Raw genomic sequence first — 23154 nt, 5'->3', positions numbered from 1 at the left:
GATGAAATAGGAGTAGATCTGAAGTGGACTCTTTTTGTTTTGGAAAAAAGTGAGAATAATTAGAAATTTGTATCACTGCAACCAAAATAATACAGGATATATTTAAATGAGAAAAGAAAAGGAACACACAAGTTGAATTTATAAATCTGAAAATTGCTTTTGATAATATTGAATAACATAAGATGTTTCTTCTTTAGCAATGTGATAGCAACTACAGGGACGAAAAAGTAATCCATTCTCTTTATTTGAAGCTGGCACTAATGCAATGGGATAGAGACCAAAATCTGAAAGGGTGTGAAGCAGATTTGCCAATTGTCACCACTGACATTTAATTTGTGTATGGAAGAAGCGGTAAGGGGAGTATGTTACAGTTATCAGTGTGGGAACTTTAGAGGACAGAAAATAAACATTATGACAATAGTGGTTGCTGAAATTGTAGAAGAATTGAGTTGTGTGCTTGCTGGTGGCTATAAGATGTTTATAAACAAAATGAAAATTGAGGGAATGGTGAACGCAGCAGATGGACATGCTGATTGTTTAAATGTTAAACTTGGACATGAAAATATTGAACATGTGTGTGATTTTTACAGTCTCTGAAATAAAATTGATAAAGAACGGATTGCTTGAGGCAAAATGGCTCTGTGTAAAAAGTCAGCTACTAGCTGCAAAAAATGTAAATCCTGAGACCAGAAAGAGATTCACTGAAAGCTAGTTTTATAGTACAGCTCTTTGCATCTGTGAAACATTGATATTGTGCAAGGCAGAAATGGAATGAAATTAGTAGGAGCTTTTGGAATGTGGGATACAGGACATGGTTTAAAAATGTATTAATCAAGTAAAGAATGAACTTTCCTTTAACAACCCAGTGAGGTAGAGTGTCTGATAAAGACTATAATGAAGTGAAGAGAGAGAATGGTGAGATACGCATTATGACACGAACCTCTGCTGAAAACATAGATGAAAAGAGACTCGTGGGATAGACATTGATAAGACTATGTAAGGCAAGACATGGATGAGGAATGATGCAGCAGTTGGGCTGAAATGCGGAAGACTGCTGACAACCAATGTGAATGGAGAATATCATGAAACTACCTTCAAGATTGATTACTGAAATGACATTCTGATATTACTGTTGGCATGATAATCATAAGGCTTTGGTGTATGGTGGTTCATTGGTGGTTTCATAATTACTAAACTAATATTATACTGCTACATTAGGCAGCAGTTTACTGAATGAATTACAAAACATTCCTTCAAGCACTTTTCCACTCTCTATAATTTGAAACACATGTAAAAATGTATTATGACATGTGAGAATATTTTTGGTTATGTTTCTATACGAATATGCTGTAAACACCATTCTTTAGAAACCATTTGTTCTTACAGGTGACCAAAGATATTGCAAAAACAAGACACTCCGTTCCTGGTGTGGGTCTTATATCCCCACCTCCCCATCATGACATTTATTCTATTGAAGATCTTGCAGAGTTGATCTATGACCTTAAGTGTGCTAATCCTAATGCTCGAATCTCTGTCAAGCTGGTATCAGAAGTTGGTGTTGGTGTTGTTGCTTCAGGAGTAGCCAAGGTAAGATACATACATAGTGAAAAACACACTCTGCTGCTATCATGGCCAGGAGCCCTTGAATTATTTTATAAGAACATTAGCTTGTATAATTATCATCTCTTTCTTTTCTCCTATCAGGGAAAAGCAGAGCACATTGTGATTTCTGGCCATGATGGAGGCACTGGAGCAAGTTCATGGACAGGAATTAAGAATGCTGGTTTGCCATGGGAACTTGGAATTGCAGAGACACATCAGGTGCTTGTGTTAAATAACCTCCGGTCAAGAGTGGTTGTTCAGGCTGATGGACAGATCCGCACAGGTAAGACTGTTTCCACATCTCATTCTAAAGAAGCAATAAATTAAAACAAATCACGTTTACCCAATTATAAGATGAGTTTTTTTCTTAAACTTGTCATTTGAAAAATACAGTCATCTTACAATTTGCAGATTAAAAAGTTTAACATTTTTACATTGTTCAATAGAATGTATAGGCATGCTCTCTATGGATAAAGCTTTGGCTATTGAGGTTACGTGAAGATTTATTTCAAAGAATTCAGAAAGGCAGGGCTGGGCAGACAATATTTACATATGAACAGGCTCAAGGTTTCCCATTATGCTGAAGCATTTGATACAGTATTAATATTACTCTAACGATCACGTAAATGTCACTCGTGGCACTAATATAAGGTATATGTGAGAAACTATGAATTAACCACTACAACAATCCATTGCAGTGCTTAAAATTTTGCAGTTTTGTGAAACATAGGAGGAAATAGCACTAAATTCTGACATAGTACAAATTATTGTTGTATTTGAACAGGTTTGCAGTAAAACTTCATATATGTATGAATACTATGTACAAACATTAATGGTGCTGTATGAGTAAAGGTTATGTTCAGATGCGAAATTTGCCCTTCAGAAAAACATTACTTCATTGTGAACTGAGATCGATATTTTATTTGATTGTGAAAGACTGTAATGAATTACTAAGTGACTGTACGGGTTGAGGTGCCATGTCATGGATTGTGCGGCCTCTCCTGCCGGAGGTTAGAGTCCTCTCTCAGGCATGGGTGTGTGTATTGTTCTTAGCATAAGTTAGTTTAAGTAGGGTGTGAGTCTAGGGACCAATGACCTCAGCAGTTTGGTCCCTTAGGAATTCACACACATTTGAAGATTTTTTCGAATTACTGCGTGGGTTGCAAATGAGAAAGTCGGTCACTGTTCATGTATTAGAATACCAGATAAAAATGTTACCAGCTTTTAATTAGCTTTAGAACTTGATGGTGATAAGAAGGAAAAATAATCAAGAATGAAAACAGATGAAATAAATCATATTAAACTGACTGTAACTGTAATGAGAATAAATTACAGCAGCAAGACTCATCACAGAAATAGTACCAACAGACCTAATTAGATCGCAGGACGAATGAAAGTTCAAGAATTGAACTGAATTGTGAGTGTGGTCTTTAATTTATGTATTAGTTGTTGCTGTTGTTACATATGACTTACATTCTGGAAGAGACTGCAATCTCTCTTTATAGTTGCTCTAGCACAGCACTATGGAATGGCTGGAGGGGAACAGGACCAGCTTGGCTGTGAACTAAAATAAGTGCAAGGAGGGGAGTAGTGAGAAGACAGGAAATTGTGTCCTGTTGCAAACCATGTGAATCTGTACCACATTATTTGGTTTTGTGGAAATGTCTACATTGTTTAAATTGCAGTTTGCCTGGAATCCATTTGTATTCAGAAATGAACTGACTTTAAAATTGATAAATACGCAACAATATCATTCATTCTTGCAGGAGATGGTAAAAGTTCAGATAGGGGCCACTGGCATACTTAGGTGTTTCATGCTCCGGCATACTTAGGTGTTTCATGCTGCAATACTGCAATGGTGTGAATGTTCACTGTGATGTTTGATGGGAACAAAGTGGAGGTACACAGTCAATGAGAGAGCAGCACACAGATGATAAGCAAGAGACATTGTTACAATGTAATGTCAGTAGAGAAGCGAAATCATTTTTGTATTTGTATAAAAACAGCTGTGTTCCCACGTCCAAAATCTAACCACAGCCCCAGAAATCGCAACATATTCAGAAGAAATAGAAGTTATTTGTGGCAACAAAGATATAAATTTCACAGCTGTGCTATTAGGACGATGATTAAAAATAGTGATACTACAGATGACAGTATTAGTAAGTAAACAATGTAGAAAAGGAAATTGTCCAAAAATTAATGTAACCTATGTCTTTTCGTTTATTTTATTTCTTCTTGTATTATCAAAATCAATAAATGGCATAAATTTAGAATAGGTGTAACAATAATTTCTTAGGCAGATACTTTGTCAGATAAAACAGTCGTTAATTATGTTTAGTAAGAATATCCTAAAAATATTTTTTTCTCAAGAACCCTCTTGAAAAAGAAAGGAGCATTGTCTATAATCAGGGTCATCTTACTCTGGTAAATACTGGCTTCATTTGGAAAAACTAATTATCTGGTATGGCTTTCTACAAGCCTATAGTCATGTAAAATGGAAGCAGCGCTCTTACTGAAGAAGCAATAAAATACTAAAAAATATCAACACATGGTTTAAGGTGAACAGATTACTGTAAAATGTACACACAGTTCATTACTTTCCATGAGAACTGTTACTTACTGAATGAGATATGAACAATAAATATGGTTGAGTTTTTGGCACAACATATAAATTACAGTCTGAATAGGAAAACTTGCATCCTCGACATAGTGAAGCTCTTTAGTTCAGCTACATTTGCAGTATCCTCAATTTAAAAATAAAGAAGTTGGTTTATGTTGCATATCTCCAAGAATGAAAGAATTCGTGGACATGGCTTCACGGATAGGAATTTCATAATATAAAAGGGTTTCATTGAATTATTTCTGGAATTTTTGTACAGAAAATTTGGTATTTTGACAACTGCTTCCCAATACATAGACTTTTTTTGTACTAAAATTTATTTTTTCAGAAAATAGTGTAAAGACAAAAAAAATTGAAGATTTCAATACTAAAATAGAAAAAAAGGCAGTTACATACACAGGTACATAAATATTAATGAGCTTGCTGGAGAATGTCAATCTCTTGTGGGTTATGCATAGGACAACTACTACTATTGCATTAGTTAGTGCCTTCTCAGTCACACTTAAAATTAATGTTTTAGACTATAATGTAATCAATATTAATATGCCAAGAGGATACCGAAAAGAGTATGTTCCAGGATGGAATGATGAAAGTGAAACACTGTTCCAACATTTCCAGCAAAGTGGTAACCCAGAGATAACTATGGAGCTATTGTCCAGCTTGGACATGTCTCGGAGGCAGAAATGGGCAGAAACAGTCAAAAATATCAACTTTACCCACTCTGGCAGGAAAGCATGGAGTCTTCTGAGAAAACTGGGAGGAAGTGCACCAGTTTGCAGAAAAAATTCTGAAGTATCACCAGACCAAATTGCTTCCCATGTCATTACCACCTCAAGAGTGCCGCCTGACAAGAAACATACTAGACGTACCAAATGACAAATTTGTGACCTGAAAAAGATGGCATCTCTCTCATCTGAGTATATCCATCCTTCCACAGTTCCAGATATTGACTCTTGACTGAAGGACCGCAAATCTCTTAAGGCGCCTGGATTTGATGGTATCCATCCAGAATTCCTGATCCATATGGGAGGAAAAGCTAAGAAGTGGCTGGCAGAATTCTTCACTGATATCCTGCTGACTGATCAACTTCCATTGGAGTTCAAAATGGCAAAGATAATATTTATTCTGAAATAAATTCTGCTGGCAAACCCAGCTTCGTGGTAGAAAGCTATCGCACCATTGCCCTACTTAGCTGCTGCTACAAGTTTTTTGAAAGGCTAGTATATAATAGAATAAGTAATGCTACCCTAGAGAACATTCCAGTTGATCAGGCAGGCTTCAGACCAGGGCATAGCTGCTGCGACCAAGTATTGTCTCTCACATCCTTCATAGAGTCAGGATACCAAATGAAAGAGAAAACATCTGTGGTGTTCGTCGATCTAACTACCGCCTTCGACACTGTGTGGAGGGAAGGCCTTACCTACAAATTTCTCCACATCATACCGTGCAGAACAATGGCTCAACGGATTAACAGCATGCTAAGTGATCAGAAGTTCGAGGTAATTACTGGAATCAACATAAGTAAGGAGAGGAATCTGAACAACGGATTGCCTCTCACCATTACTCTTCAACCTATATCTATCTGATCTACCTGACACTTTGTCCAGAAAATACTGCTATGCCGACGACCTGGATCTTGTCGTATGACACCAGGAAATTAAAACAGAAGAAATTCTTACCATTTACCTGACTGCAATAGATAATTACTTAAAAATCTGGAGACTCCAACCCAGTGTGAGTAAAACAGAAGTGTGTTGCTTCCACTTAAATAATTGGTTGGTAAACTTAAAACTGGAAGTCAGTTTCAGAGGCAGAATTCTTCATCATAATTGGAACCCACAATATCTTAGTGTCATCCTGGAAAATACACTATGCTTCAAACAATACCTTCTTAACTTAGCTGAAAAGTTGAGGACTCGAAACAACATTCTCCATAAGGTATGCGGAACTACCTGAGGATCTTCAGGAACCACACTGCGATCTTCAGCTGTGGGCTTGGGTGTACTCAAGTGCTGAGTATTTGCACCTGTTTGGATGAACAGTCATCATACAAGGCTTGTTGACACGCAGCTGAATAAGACAGTGTGCATAATATCTGGTGCAGTCAGATGTACCACAGTTTATTGGCTTCCACTGTTAACTGGTATAACGCCTTCTGATCTACGCAGATGCACTGCCCTTATGAGAGAATTCTACAAGATCTCCAGGAATTCTAACCTACCCGTGCTTAGCGACCTGGCTTTTTTAAATCGTAAGAGACTGAAATCATGCCATCCAACTCTGTGTGATGGTGCTAACATGGTTGCTAAGGATTTCAGACCTCTTGAAGAATAGAAAAGTCAGTGGGAAGCAATCACAGATGTGCTCCTGCATAGCATCTTTTCAGTTGCTAAACTTCCAAGAGGATTCGACTTACCGTGCAAGACCTGGACTACTCTCAACAGAATCCGTACCGGCCATGGCCGATGCAGTGATGCTCTCTTTAAGTGGAAGAAGTGGCCTAATCCAGCCTGTGACTGTGAGGCTCCATACCAGACTGTTCACCACATTGTCAGTGAATGCAGGATTCGAGCCTGTCACTGTGCTGAAGAGGACTTCCTGCTAGCAACTCAAGATGGAGTACAATGGATTGAAGGGCTGGATATTCAGTTGTAAAGACAAACTTAAGTTTCTTGTGTGTCAATATGTACATATGTATATGTAATTTAATTTTATAATATGTCTGTATTAGCCATATGCTAAATAAATAAAATATTAATATTCAGTTACTATATTTTATACAGTTAAGACAACTGTGTAACATTAAAAATTATGTTCAGAAAATGGTAGTTTTAAAAAATGATAGAGAAATACCTACCAGGTTCAGCTTTTAGTATTGCCAATAGGAACACCTAAAATTAAAAACACTGTCAGATTTTCAGTGCCATATAAAACCTTTACATATTTTAGAATGTTAGTTGTCAACAAAAAGCAGCATTACACTTAATGCTTTTTAGTGCTGTGGATGGTATCACCAGAAGGGACTGGAGCCCAATGACAGTCTTATTTCTGTTGGGACAAAACTGTTCTTTTTTTTCCCTTTTTTGACCCTGTCATTTCTTTCAATTTTGTCATTCCTTACCGCTTCAAAATTCATTGACCTTTGTTCCGTGTTTGCAACTAAATGACAGGCAGTTTGTTTTTTACCATATGTATTTTGCTTCGCCCATTTACGAAGAACTTTCAGTGGCCTGTAATACACATTTGCTTTATATATAATAAATTCATTATGTAATAGTTAAAAGTATGTTACTGTGCTGAGTTTTCTCATGTTATTCACTAATTTTTCGGGCTAGAAATAACTTTTGCAGCATAAGTTTTGCAATGTTAAATTATCGTTTGGTGTTACTTAAGATTTCTAATGTTGTTAGCTCATGTGTGTTTACTTGGTCCCCATACTCCAGATGGCCAGTTTCTGGTGTTTTTCCATGGACATGTATTGTAACACTTCACTTGCACTTGGCATTGTGTGTTGAATGTGTTCATGTTTAACATTTCAGTTTGTTATTGGTTTAGTGGCTTGAGTTACTCCTTACACTAATTTGATCATTAATTACTTTCTTTTTAATTACAAGGGCTCTTTGTACATGAAAGTTTTCCTATAATGTCGGGAGTCATCAGTTGCAATTACTCACCCTAATAATTTTCATGTCCTGATCCATGTTGGATGGTTCACGTCCACATTTTACTACGTGTTCAGCAAAGGTAAAAGCACGCACAAACACAAGTTAAATAAACACAGTGACAATTGGCAGCACTGCACATTCTAAACACAAACATGGTCAATACATAATGACTTGTTCAAGTGAAGTGTTGTAGTACATGTGGGTGAAAAATATCGGAAATCAGCCATCTGAAGTATGGGGACTGAGTAAACACATCTCCAGGACTACAACATGGGCTAGCAACACTGCAAATCATGAGGTACACCAACCAATAATTTAAGCTCTCAAAACTTGGGCTGCAAAAGTTATTTGTAACCTGAAAAACGAAAACAAGAGAATACTGTTAGAACAGATAAGAGTAATGTACTTGTTACTACTACATAATGCATATAGAAACAAAGATGTATTATAACCCACAAAAATGCTTCATAAATGAAAGAAGTGAAACATTTGTGGTAAAAAACAAACTGCCATTCATTCAGTTGCAAAGACAAACCTCCATGAATGTTCTTTCTTTGTTTATTAATCTAAATGTCATCACTTGTGTTTCAGGATTTGATGTTGTTGTTGCCGCATTGCTAGGAGCTGATGAGTTTGGATTCAGCACAGCACCACTTATTGTTATGGGCTGCACGATGATGCGGAAATGTCATCTTAATACCTGTCCTGTTGGAATTGCAACTCAGGACCCTGTACTGCGCAAGAAGTTTGAAGGAAAACCAGAGCATGTCATCAACTATTTATTTATGCTTGCTGAAGAGGTATAATGTCACAAACTATTGTTCATTGCATGTTACACCACATCATTCACAAATTTTTTACAAAACATACGAATTTCATTACTTAAAAGAGTAGACTACATTATTGAAATAAATATTACTAATTTTCTAACATTGTGAATAATAACCGTACAAACAAATATTAAAAATGAAACTTATTATTATAGATTATTTATTTTTATCTTTTGGTATCAGTTTAAAGATGATGTGTTAACTATTACTTCAGTAAGATAAGCTGGTTTCATTTTCCATGCTTCTGCAGAAAAATCTGTATCTAATGTATCATTCTGCTTTATTTCAGATACGTGGTCACATGGCAAAGTTGGGCATAAGAAAATTTCAGGACCTGATTGGTCGTACAGATTTGTTGCGTGTTACTGATTCTGCAAATGCAAAGGCAAAGATGCTCAACTTCGGTTTGATTCTGAAGAATGCTTTACACATGCGTCCTGGTGTGAACATTGTAGCTGCTTCAGAAACACAAGTAAGTGCATAAGTGCAGCTCTAGTAGGTGTTAATAATTAAATATATCAGAGAGAGAGAGAGAGAGAGAGAGAGAGAGAGAGAGAGAGAGAGAGAGAGAGAGAGATAGAATTTAATAGTATTTTTGTTTTTTATAGTAAGGATGTGGTTATAAGTAGGCAGTATGGCATAATTATAGGTACCCCCCCCCCTACACACACACACACACACACACACACACACACACACACACACACACACACACACACACACAGCAGCGCACAAATGTTACATTAGGAAGAAAAATTGGATGGAAATTAAGTTACCTAAGCTGTCTGTCCTGTTCTTCAATAATGAAGACTGCATAATGCAGGGTGGTGCAGTTCAAACTGGCCCGCCTCCGCTTTGAATGCGAATGCAATATTTCACCGTCTGAAGTAGAGCACACAGCTACAGAAATGGACAGTCTTTATGCGATAATCAATTATTAGCATTTTTCTGTCAGCATTTCAGTTTATTTCATCAATGAAGTTATACGTTTATCTTTGCGTCTGAAAAGTGACTACCTCGATAGAAGAAATAATTGAAATTGTGGAAGTAAATATAAAAACATGTTTGATTAAGGAAACTTGAAAAATTTTTGGCTGAAGTGTCTCGATAGAGTATACCAACAAAGAAAGCAATATGAAGTCTGTATACGAACTGGCATAACTACAGATCTGTGAGAAATGTAAAACAACAAAGAATTCCTTCAGTCTACACACCAGAAGTTATTACAGACATTCGCCAAAGAATTAGTCTGAACCCAAAGTAGTCAACAGGTGCATGTGAGTAGGAAGAGTTGCCAGGAGATAATGAAAAGTCTTGATCCAAAACCATATTGTGTTATGGTTGTGCAGTGGTTACAGAAGGATGACAGTCAGAAATGTGTCGATTACTGAGGTTGGATTTATGCTAGACCCTTTGCATTACATCGTGAATGATGAAGCATGGTTACATCTTTCTGTTCATGTGAATTCACAGGACAAAAGGTACTGAGTAATGGAGAACCCTAACATTGTGTGTCAACAACCATGTCCTGATGAAAAAAATATGCATTTGTTGTGGTGTAAGAGGAATGCACATCATTGGGCCAATATCTTTTGACAATATCCTCAACAAGATTAGATATATGGAAATTTTTTATGCATTTTGTGCTCAGCTCCTGAATCTGAAAGACAATGCTGCTGCTTCCAGCAAGGTGGGGCAACATGCCACATGTCTAAGCTACCCGTGGAGTGAGTCCACTATGCCTTTACTGAGGAATGAACTTTCAGCACACATTTATGGGCTCCATGTTTGCCGCATCTAACAGGATGTGATATTTTTTACCTGTGGGGATACTTGAAGAGTAAGATCCAAGAAATAAACCCACACACAATACAGGAACTATGAAACGACTTCATCCATGAAGTTGCCGTCGTCGATATCCGAACTTTACGCCAGATGCATCTGAATATGCTTAGATCAAACAGTGGAAAATCCAGGATGGAATGTAATGATATTGTAAAAAGAAAAGTTGCTACTCACTGTATAGCAGTGATGCTGAGTCGCAGATAGCCACAACAAAAAGACTGTCACAAATATAACTTCGGACCAGTAAGATCTTCTTCAAAATTAGATCACACACACACACACACACACACACACACACACACACACACACACACACACACACACGTGCGCGCGCGCATGCAAACGCAACTCACACACACAACTGCAGTCTCAGGTAACGCAGGTCACACTGTGAGCAGCAGCACAGCACCAGTGCATGATGGGAGTGGCGAGTGGGTGGGGATAATGAGAAGGCGGGGGTGGGGAGGCGGAGGGATAGTGGGGTATGGGTGGCAGATAGTGACATGCTGTTGAGGAATGCGCAGGGTCGATGTGGAAAGAGGGTTGGGCAGTTAGTGCAGTTGGGAGGTTACACGGAGGGCAGCAGAGAGATGGTCGGGTGTGTGTGTGGGGCATAGCAGAAAAGGATAGAAGTAAAAAGGGTGGGTGCAATGGAGGAATGGGGGCTTTGCAGTGCTGGAATGGGAACAGAGAAGGGGCTAGATGGGAGAGGATAATGACTGGCTAAGGCTGAGGCCGGGAGGGTTATGGGAATGTAGGATATATTGCAGGGAAAATTCCCATGTGCACAATTCAGAAAAGCTAGTGTTGGTGGGAAGGATCCATATGGCACAGGCTGTGAAGCATTCATTGAAATGAAGGCTGTCGTGTTTGGCAGCGTGCTCAGCAACAGGATGGTCCACTTGTTTCCTGGCGACAGTTCGTTGGTGGCCATTCATGTGGACAAACAGCTTGTTTGTTGTCATGCCCACATAGAATGCAGCACAATGGTTGCAGCTTGGCTCGTAGATCACATGACTGGTTTCACAGGTAGCCCTGCCTTTGAGGGGATAAGGGATATTTGTGACTGGACTGGATTAGGTTGTGGTGGGAGGATGTATAGGACAGATCTTGCATCTAGGCCTATTACAGGGATATGAGCCATGATGTAAGGGGTTGGGAGCAGGGCGTGTGTAGGGATAGATGAGTGTACTGTGTAGGTTTGGTGGACAACGGAATACCACTGTGGGATGGGTGGGAAGGATGGTGGGCAGGACATTTCTCATTTCAGGGCATGATGAGAGGTAGTCAAAACCCTGCTGGAGAGTGTAATTCAGTTGCTCCAGCCCTGGGTGGTACTTAGTTATGAGGGGAATACTGTTCTGTGGCCAGACTGTGGGACTTTGTGAGGTGGTGGGAGACTCAAGATAAGGCATGGGAGATTTGTCTGGGAGGAGAATTGTGGTTTGTGAAGGCTACAGTGAGATCCTCAGTATGGTGAGTAGCAACTTCCCTTTTCACAATACTGAATATGTTTAGATACACTTAGCTATGTATTACTGTTGCAATGGGTGACTTTCAGCATCTTCTATAAATGTATTTTCAATGTATATTTCATTGTAAATAAATGGTAAGTCCATTTCAGTTCCTTGTTGCTGTAATTTTGCTGTGTTTCCTCTATACTTACGTTGTATACATGTATCTGCGCCACCCTGTACTTCCTTCCATGAAAGTTTGGAATTCAACTTCTCCCATACAAAGATGGTAAGAATGATATGGGGAGAAACTTTTATTAATTCATGAATATTTTTTGGCTTCATTAAGAGGCATTCAGTATATATGTTAAGCATTTATGTAAGTGAATCACAAGGAAACTAAATTGATGTGTGAAATTAACGATCATCTGTCTGGTTTAGTAACAAATCTGGGTATGACTTTCAGAATATTTGCCCATAATCACACATGCAAATGCCAGATTGCTTCTACAAGTAAGTTTTATACAATAATTTCAATGTTTCACAAATTCAGTGTATTCCCTAGTAAAGTCATTCAACACTTAATGTGAATTCCAGTTCGTCATCTGGAATTAGACTGGGTCGCGGAACTAGGAAGGCAGTCTCTTCAGTATTTACAGGGCCCGAGATGTTGGCATTGGCGGTCGTGTGAGCTTGAGGTGTGCTTGCTGTGTGCAACCCCCCCCCCCCTCCCCCCCCCCCCCCCCCCCCACACACACACACACACACAATATGCTGGTTGAGCTAAACTTAAATAGTATATATGATCATTTAATCAAGCAGTGACCTAATCTTGTTACGTTACACTGAATGTATTTGTGTTCATCAACAGCGATCAGTTCTATGCGTGGGATTCCAAGGTGAAATCAATGAAAAATTTATTGTGCAGCTGAAAAGCAACCAAACTGTAATCGTAATATCTTCATGTACCTTTACTCAAACATGCAAAAATAAAGATCAAGAAAATTACAGAGACATCATTGTCTGATATCAAATATAATTCCCACAACCATGTAGTACTAATGTTGATGAGTAATGAATATGCATGTTTACAGAAATGTCCTCAGTTACTTGAAATACACTGATGTGTTCACCCCATGCAACTTGCGTAATATTATAAACAAATCAGCCCAGAACACATTTATGCCAGCTGTCGAATTTGAATGTAGCACAGGCTACAATTCTCAACCAATCGGAACAAAGTATCTCTATGGTAGGATCATGCGCATACCATACAGTGGCGGTTTGCAAATTTTTCTCATTTCAGAAAGTTATTCGTTTATTACATGAGAAATATATGAAATATATGAAGGTGACAAATGCAGTGAATAAATGAGAGCATGTTTAAGTACAATTTAAAAATAAGCAGAAAAACTGTAGAGAGGGGTGTGGAGCAAATGCTATATTTATATAATTGTACTGTCACAGTGAGTGTGTCAACTTCAGTCTCAAAATTACAATACTAAAAGTGGAACAACATTTTATTGAAAAAAAAAATGTGGAGTGTTTTTTAAGTAAGTAATACTTTGAAATTTAAAAAAAGTTAATGTTTCTTAGCAATTTTATTTCTACATGAAACCCTGTACTTTAATGTACTTTCCTACATAATTCTCACTAATATTAAGGCACTTATTGTGTCATACAACCAGCTTTCGAATACCGTCCTTTTAGAAATATGCTGCCTGATTAGGCAACAGTTGCATAAAGGACATTACCTGTCATTTGCAGAAAATAGTCATGTAACATCAAAATCGTAAAGCAACTGTCCTCTCTCACTTCTCCATCAACTTTCTGCACCATATCATCAGTAATAACTAAAGATTACGTACTTCGTTCCTCATCGTGGACATTTGTACAGCCATCTCTTTAAAAGCCCTTATCCATTTCCATACCATCCAATCACTCGTAATGTTTTCTCCATACACTTCACTGACCTGATGAATTTCAGCCACTTTCACACCCATAACTATAAGAAAATGAGCCACAGCACATATTTCATAGTCGGGGGGAATCTCAATTGGAGGAAGCATTTAAAATGCAAACAAATGTAAACATGCTGAATACTGGTGGGAATTATGTAGAAAAGTAGGTTAAAGTACAGTCTTTCAGGTAAAAATAAAATTGCTAATAAAAGTCTACTTGTCTTTGTTTTGATTCAAAACAATACTTACTTGAAAGACACGTCTTGTATACAATTGTATTTAACAATCACTTTGAAAAAGTCTCCACTATGACTGAACCTCACCTTGACTGAACCTCACCTTGGCGCAGGATTTTGTGACAGTGTGGTGTGACAACGATGCACAATCCTGATATTTGACGATTCTGTACTGTTACAGCTGCTATTATGAGCTTGAAGTTGTCTGACTGCTGTTTCAGAGTGTGCATAATTTGAAATACACAGCAATGAATTATTTATAATATATATTTCTCTAAACAATATACTCTTCCATTGCTTCCATGAAACAGTAGCAGTTCAAAGAGTGATGGACTTGTTTTATTGGTAGACACCAATTTGTGTCCATTGGACACTTGAAAACTGTCTTACTTCATACAAGAATAAAAGCACAGCATTCATTTCGTGCTTGACTCAGAATTACTCATAATCTTGCTTCCATTCAAACTGATAAGGTGCACATATTAATTTAAGTATTTTATCTGTGTCTTTAAGAATGAAAAACTAACCCACTGGCTGTGGATCTTTTATAGCTGAGTTATACACAGATAAACTGAAACATTTATCATATTGTAATATTTGAATGTTGCTAAGTATAATGAATAAAACAAATTAACAAAAAAAAAAATAATGTAGGCTCCTTGGAGATACTGTCAAAATTTCCAACATATGCAGAATCTTTTTCCTGCCAATTACCGACAGTGGGAGAATTACCGACAGTGGGAGAACTTATACCAGTGGCTCCTTCCACAAACTCTTAACCCATTTCCACAATGAATTTTCAGCCTGTAGCAGAGTTTAAGCTGAAACATGTGTTTGTTTTAGCAACCTAGTAAAGCACTTTTACATGTTCTGTGACTACAGCAGTGTGTTTTGAAACTTCTTGGCAATTTAAAACTGTGTGCTGTACCTGACTCAAACGTAGAATGTTGCCATACTTGGCCCATGGTCTTTAATATACGAGTCATGACTCGTATCATTATTTATGAAAGTACATCTGCCACATCCTGTATATTACATTCAAATATGATTATATTAATGGACTTCTCTAGTAGTGGACAAGAGTATTGGCCACATGGGCTGTATTCACATTTAAGTAGCACTGGTAGAAGAGGGAGAGTACTGTATCAATCAAAGTACAAAGTGACCCTGAATATAAGATGACCTCACCTTTTTTAACTGGCTCCTTTAGAAAACTTTATTTTTAATATATAGTGACTAATCAAAATTACAAACTTGGATTGTTGTAAGGGAGCTATGTAAAATGTTAATATGACACCTATTTTGAATTTAAGCGACTAATTAAACAAAAAGAAATTGCGTATATCAGTTTTTGTCTTTATTGCATTTTTTGTTTACGTAACCTGTTGTCTGTGGTATTGTCATTTTAATCATCATCATTCTAACAGGACAGCTGTGAAACTTAAATCTCTGTTGTCACAAATATTTGGCTGTTTCTTCCAAATATATTGTGATTTCTGAGATTGTAGTTACTGTGGGATCTGCGAACATGTTGTGAATTTCGCTTCTATACTGATGCGAGACTGTTAAAACGTCTCTTGCTTCCAAACATATCATCTTCCGGCTACTCTCTCATTGTATGTGTAGGACCAGCAGCCGAGCATTGACAACATTGCTGCATACACATGTAAACACACCACTGCTCCCCCCCCCCCCCCCCCCCCCCCCATCTAGATTTTCAGTGTCTCTTGCAGAAATGCATGCTACTGTTGAGTACTTGTCCAGTTTTAAAGTCAGTTTGATTCTGAGGGCAAATGGATTCAGGAAAACTGCAGTTTAAGCATGGTAGATGTTCATAAAAAGCCAACGTGTGCAGTAAATTCTCATGGTTGGCTGGACGATGAAATTTTTGCCTCTTCAGCACCCTCCTTCCCGCACTTATGACAGTTTGCAGCCAAGGTGGGTCACTGTTCCTCCTCCAACTTTCCTTATCTAGTGCAGCGCTCAAGCAACAGTGAAACATTGATGGCAATATCTTCTAGGGTGCAGCTTATATGTAACAACAGCAACCAATATATAAATAAGACTATTCAGTCCAATTTTTGAACTTTCCCATGTCCCGCGATCTAGTGGTGTCTGTTCATACTATCTCCACAATGGGTCTTTCAACTGCAATTTATTCTTGCAACAACAATTACAGTCCATTTAATGCGATTTATTTCATTTGTTGGACATTTCATTCTGGGCGAATATTCCTTCTTGGTTCATATGAATGTCATCAACTTGTTTTAAAGCTAGTTAAAACAATCCATAGCACTAGCACCACAAGTCAAATGTCGTGTGATTGTTCGTGCAAGTTCAACACCGTATGGAGCACTTTCGCATATCGAGAAATCTTGAGCCTATTCCAACACAAATACTGTTTAATATGGCTTACCCTTTGGGACTGTAAAAAATAAATTTGTATGAAACTTCAACAGCCAAAGCTTTATCTGTAAATGTAAGGCGATCCCTATATTAATCAATTAAAAATGAAAATGTTGACCTTGGCAGCAATAGTGTAATCTGAGAATATAAGAACACCTCATATTTTTCAAATGACAAATTTAGGGAAACTTATTTTACAACTGGGTAAGTGTCCAATGAATTGCTGACTGATTTCGTTCATTGAGTGTGTAATGTAACGTGTTCTGGAGCTCAGTAACAGCATATATGATTAAGTGACAAGTTAAATTTAGGGACTTCATTTTTGCACTGTTGTGCAAATTTTTGCACCTGTCTTCACTGTATAATAGTGCCAACACAGTGAACAAATCAAAGAATACAGCATAATTTGCCACGAATAACATGACTGCCAAACATACCTAAACTCTGCAGCCATTGTGAAGAATGTGGTATTTTCAGTTGTGCTTGGCAGTGTAATGCCTGAATAAATTGAACCTGTTATTTGTCAGAGTAACAGACAGCAGTTTCTAGATATGTGTAAGAGATTTGCATTGAATAATAAATTGTCTGTGTTCCAAATTTCAAAAGGGGGCCAAATTCCCCCACTTGCTCATCCTTGCAGATGACCATAAATAGGACCCAAAGCCTGTTCTAAATGTTGGTAATGACATTTGTGTTGCACACATCAGGTTTAATAGTTGGAAGATATTGGCACTGCTTTAATCTATAGGCCAATGTTGCTAGCAGGGAGAAAAGGCAGAAGATGCATCTAGGCCATCCATAACCTTGTTACACTTAAACAATTAAGATTCATTGCTAGAAACAGACCATAGTACAAGGCATATCTGCATATTTCTGAGTAAGACTAACACAGCATTTATTAAAGAATTTCAAAATATAAATCTGGTATCTTAAAATTTGTTTTAATCTCTTTTGAATGGTATACTCAGGAAAAGCTAAGCCTTTCATATCCTCGTGCTCAATGCTGTAAAAATTATCACCGCACTTTGTTTTATCAAAATATTTACAGATGACATTGTACAAACTTATTAGATCTGCAATTTGTCTTGTAGACTGTAGTATTTCATTTACTAAGCTGGTTTCATGCAGTAAAAACATCTTATAATTAAGAGCTGGCTCAAAGTCAATGATATTTTTGGACGGAAATTATGTGTAAGAATTCCTCAGACTTTCCTGTTCGATTACATATTTTCAGTTTCAACATAGTCGCTAGACAGTTAGAAACACTTTTCCAAATAGTGGCACAGTTTAGTGAAGTGATGTCACTCTATCTCAGAATCAGATACTTACCATTGAGCTAGAGATTGTTTATCCTTTCCTACTGAATATAGAGAGAAAAACATACCATCGAAGTGAAAAAAAAAGTAGAGATATGTAGTTTTGTCAGATCTGTACTTGCTTTTTGGAGCATATTTGTAAAACTAACTCTACTTCGCACTGTGTTTGAAGAAACTACTGTCAAGTTATGTATTATGAAAATCAGTCAGTCGTTGAAAAAGTTCTCCCATTATATTTTAAAATTATTTTAATGGAACAGTCTAGATCACATGCAAATTATGTATATTTCACTTGGTGACCAGTTTGGTCGTAAGACCATCACCGGTTTTTTTAAACTCTGAACAAGACTGTTACATATTATAAGCTGTCAAGGAATGAATAGAATCATATACGCAAAATGACATAAAATAGATGGCTGATATACCCTTGGTGACGGCAGGAGCCAGTGTTGTGGAGCAAGCCATTCTGAAGAGGAGAGTGGAACATTACTGAGTGGTGCTCAGTCACTCAAGATATTATAATAGAAGCTTTGCCCACCATCTCCTGCATAACATCACCTCTAACCAGTAGTAGAGAGCATTCGACTGAGGCTGCATCTTTGGCTGATAGCAGTGCATGTCGACTAACATTTGTGTCTGTGGTAACCAGTTGGTGTCCTGCCAACAATCTTTGCCACACACATGTTGATAGCCAGTACCTGTAGTGGGCAGCATGTATTGAAAAGAGTCAGTGTCACTGGACGAGATGTTCTTCTCTGTTTAAAAAGTTTATAATGTGCATCTTTTATGTGTGTTCAAAATATCTCTTAATTCTTTTTCCATGATTTTCCTATGATTTCAGCTTATGATAATATACATTTACAATAAGTTTTCATAGATTATGGTAACAGCCCTCTACTGTTGGCTAGTGGCCACGTTATGCAGGAGAAGCTGGGTGGAACTTTTGCTGTAATATCACGATTGACTGAGTTCAACTCAGCAGTGTTCCACATGCCTCTTCAGAGTGGCCTGCTCCATGCCAATGGCTCCTGCTGTCATATAGGGTATACCAGCCATTTATTTCTATTGTGTGACATCTGTGATTGTATTCCTTCCTCAACAACTTTCAATGTGTAGTACTATTGTTTACTGAGTAAAAAAAAGAGTGGTCTGATGATGGTCGAATACGAGATAGAAACCGTTAATGAAGAGAAATATGAACATCTTACATGTGATGTAGACTGCCTTGATGAAATAATACTAATACAGTTTTATCAATCACTATTTTTTCCTAAGGAAAATGTCCAAAAAATGTTGTTTTATTTGCAGATGTAGTGTATTAAGATTGTTAACGGGACTTCACACACCATATTACAATTTGCTTCATTTTGGTACTGCCAGATGTTGGGCTTTAATATATATGCAGTGTACATCTATCAGTCAACCTCCATATCCTGATTGGGTGGCAATGGATTGCTGAAAGTTCAGCAAGGATGCTGTGTTCATGCTCAAATGAGTGATTCACATAGCATGGTTTATTCTTGCAGTAAGACATGTAGAGTTAGTTATACAATATAATTAACTAACAATTAATTAACTAACAGACTGGGGAAGTTTGCTTGGGCTGTTACTTCAATGATTTTTTGGTAAATTGTAAGTTATTTTTAACTGTGTATTCTTTAACTATTTATGCATAACAGACAATTTCTGCTTCTCATTAGGATTTTGGACTGGAGAAAAGATTGGACAACAAACTGATTGAGGCAGCAGCTCCTGTATTGGCCGGTACTAAATCCAGTGTTGATATTGAGATGAACATATGCAATGAGGACCGTGCATTCGCTTCTACGCTCAGCTACCAAATTTCAATGTAAGTATAATGGTGACTGCAATATGATGGGGCAAAAACAAAAGAAACAAACAAACAATCAAATGCAAAAGAACTTTGCAAACAGTTTTTTTTTCGGTGGTGGTGGTGGTGGTGGTGGTGGTGGTGGTGGTGGTGGTGGTCATAATAGTTGCAGGAAAAAGCGTTATCGGTTTAATTTGTGCTGTGTTGAAACTTACATCATAAAAGCAGGTGGCCGCTTGTGCATTACTCTCATGCACATGAGTAAGAGAAACATAATGAAAATATGGAGAATGGACAGGCAAACATAATCGGAAGAAAATACATAAGAATGTTGTATGATAACGGCTCTCAAAAATTATTCTCTGGACTGCTGCCTGTCTTGTACTTTATAAAGCTATGTAAATGTCTAAGTTAATTCAATATTCATGGAATTTGCCTGTATCGATAAATGGATGGAAAAGTTTTTTTTTTTTTTTTTGGGGGTGGGGGGAGGGGGGGTGGGGGTGGGGGTGGGGGTATGTTCATCATCTTTGTTGCGAAATGCATATTGTGAACACTCGCTTGTGGTGAAAACTCTGTTCATCTGCAAGACCCAGAAAACAGTAAATACAGTCGCACAGGTAGATGCCATGTTCCTTAACTTCCAGAACGTGCACAGTATAGGTCTTCACTACTGCCTAATGAACACAGTAAAAGTGTGTGTAATATCAGGCCCAATGTGTGATTGTAGTGAAGAGTTTTTAGCAAATGGAATGCAGCATGTCGTTCTCAACAGAGAGAAATCTTAAGTGATAAAAAATGTTACACGATCATTCCTTCCCACAATATGTACAAATGACATCGTAGATAACATCAGAAGTTCCATGAGGCTTTTCATGGATGATGCTGTTGTATGCAGAGTCGTCACAGTGCAAGAAAACTGTAGCAGAATGCAGGAAGACCTGCAGAGGATCGACGCTTGGTGTAGATAGTGGCAATTGAACTTCAACATAAGCAAATATAATGCAATACATGTACATAGACAAAAAGACCCATTATTGTAGGATTGCACAAGTTTCAAATAATCACTGGAAGCAGTTACTTCTATAAAATATCTTAAGACACATCTTTGCTGATCATTGGGACTTATTTCAAAGCAGGACAGATTGCTGAACACAATTTTGCACCAGTCAATGACATCAGAGGCTGAAGAAGTGTCTGGAGACACCCCGGATTGTAGTGGTATACCAGCCTGACTGTCGTCTGCTATGTGGCCTAACAGCCAGAAGTGATGGTCCAGGGTGCTATTTCTTTTCAAACCAGAACCCCTTTGGTTTTCATCTGTGGCATCCTTACAGTGCAGCCCAGTTTTGTTACCGTCTATGGCATCCCAGCCTTGGCTTACATTTCAGTAAGATAATGCCCTCCCACATTCAGCTGGAGTTTCTGCTGCTTTGGCTAGCAAGGTCACTGGATCTCTCTCCAGTTTATAACATTTAAAGCATTATGGGCAGGACCCCCCAACCAGCTCATAATTTAGATGATCTAATGTGCCGATTGGACAGAATTTGACATGATATGTCTCAGGATGACATCCAAGAACTCCATCAATCAATGCCAAACTGAATAACTGCTTTCATAGGGGCCAGAGGTGGACAAACAAGTTATCAACCTCCCCAGTTTGTGGAGCTCTTTCCCTGAAATAAGTCATACAGTTTTTTTGAAACTGTAATCGTTTATTTGTACATACATATCACATCTACCAACGCATAGCATTCACTGCTTGCATTCCTCATCCCGTAGGACATAGTACAGCGAAACATTAACAAATGTATCAGTAGGTCACACAGAATACTATAAAATAACATCCTGACACATCTTTTCTTTGAAAGATATAGCGAATCTCAAGTGATAGAGTGAATCTCAACTGTATGTTGTACCCCAGTGTTTTTGGGATTTCAAACCATAATAACATCTTTCTTTTACCTTTCAACTGATCCACTCCCCAGTTTCTAGTGACAGTGATGTATGAGGGACTTTACACTCCAACACTCCAACATTCCACAGTGCTTTTTTTCTCCCCCCCCCCCCCCCCCCCCTTTACACTCACTTTTCCTGTGTTTTTATTTTTGATAATGACTAGCTTTTAAATTTTTTTCCTCACATCACTGTTTTGCTTGTCTTGCAGGAAATTTGGAGATGAGGGACTTCCTGAACACAGCATAAATGTGAAGCTCAGAGGGTCAGCAGGCCAGAGCTTCTGTGCTTTCATGACAAAAGGAATTCATGTGACACTCGAAGGAGATGCTAATGATTATGTGGGCAAGGTAACAAAGGAAATAACAGTATATTGTGTTAAAATGACATGCAGAGCTTTGATGGATGAGTCTTGAAATATGAGACTAAGTAGATACTATCCCACATAGTGTCTGCACTAATTTTTGTATTCTGAATTTAAGATTTCTGATGGATACTAGTTTTTTATTTAAATGGTAACCACTGTATTGTTTCCTAATCATTATGCTATTGAAACCTTGAACTTGTTGGAAAATGGTCCTAACTTATCCTGAAGGACAAATCATTTGTAAATTTTAAACTTTCCTCTTAAACAGTGCATTTAAGAGAACTTTCAGTTCAGGAATTTAGTGCATTGCAGTAAATTAGTATGAAATTAAACAATTTTAATATTTCAAGATTCAGAAATGATAATCCTAATCCTGATGTTATTTTTCTTTCACAATAGGGTTTATCTGGTGGTGAAGTCGTCATCTTTCCTCCAAAGACTTCTCCATTCAAGTCAGAAGCTAATGTTATAGTGGGAAATGTTTGCTTGTATGGTGCTACAAGTGGAAAGGCATTCTTCAGAGGAATAGCAGCCGAGCGCTTCTCAGTGCGAAATTCCGGAGCTGTCGCTGTTGTTGAGGTAGGAATAATGAGCTTAAGTGCTGTGAAGATTATCTTTGGTTTAGTTCTCCAGAAGGCACAGAGAATACATTGATATATAACATGGAAAAAAAAACCTGTTTAATGATAGAATGTGCAGTATGTCATAAAGTATGTTATTGCAAATGATACTTGGTTGTCATTCTATGCTGAAGATGAGAATCAGATCTGCTCCATTTTAGCACACACATTCCAGCTGCTTCTTGTGCAGACTTTAAAATTCTTAATGTATCACATATTGGTCATATTTTATACTTTGCCTGTGGGCGCCAGATGATAAATAAAAGGATGTACTGCCAGATGAAAAATACAAGGGTGTACAATATTCTATCAGGATATCTTCACAGAAAGGACCATAAAAACTGAAATCTGGATATCATGTTGCTTCAAAACAAATGGCTAATGGGTTCCACAGTTACACACTCAGATTTTCTCATTTCCAATTGATGCCTTATCAAAGCTCTTT

General features: G+C 37.7%; 1 protein-coding gene across 1 annotated transcript in view; it reads left to right on the top strand.

Annotated features, from left to right (window-relative positions):
- Positions 1-23154, top strand: part of LOC126284988 (uncharacterized) — a 357367-nt gene that overhangs the window by 274711 nt on the left and 59502 nt on the right. The window contains exons 23-29 of the mRNA XM_049984278.1: positions 1387-1587; positions 1705-1885; positions 8479-8687; positions 9007-9189; positions 19636-19784; positions 21934-22072; positions 22489-22668. Coding sequence (XP_049840235.1) covers positions 1387-1587; positions 1705-1885; positions 8479-8687; positions 9007-9189; positions 19636-19784; positions 21934-22072; positions 22489-22668 — 1242 coding nt within the window. The remainder of the gene's footprint in view (positions 1-1386; positions 1588-1704; positions 1886-8478; positions 8688-9006; positions 9190-19635; positions 19785-21933; positions 22073-22488; positions 22669-23154) is intronic.

The sequence above is a fragment of the Schistocerca gregaria genome, chromosome 8, assembly GCF_023897955.1.
Source record: "Schistocerca gregaria isolate iqSchGreg1 chromosome 8, iqSchGreg1.2, whole genome shotgun sequence".
NCBI lineage: Eukaryota > Metazoa > Arthropoda > Insecta > Orthoptera > Acrididae > Schistocerca > Schistocerca gregaria.
This window is presented reverse-complemented; position numbering and strand designations above follow the sequence as displayed.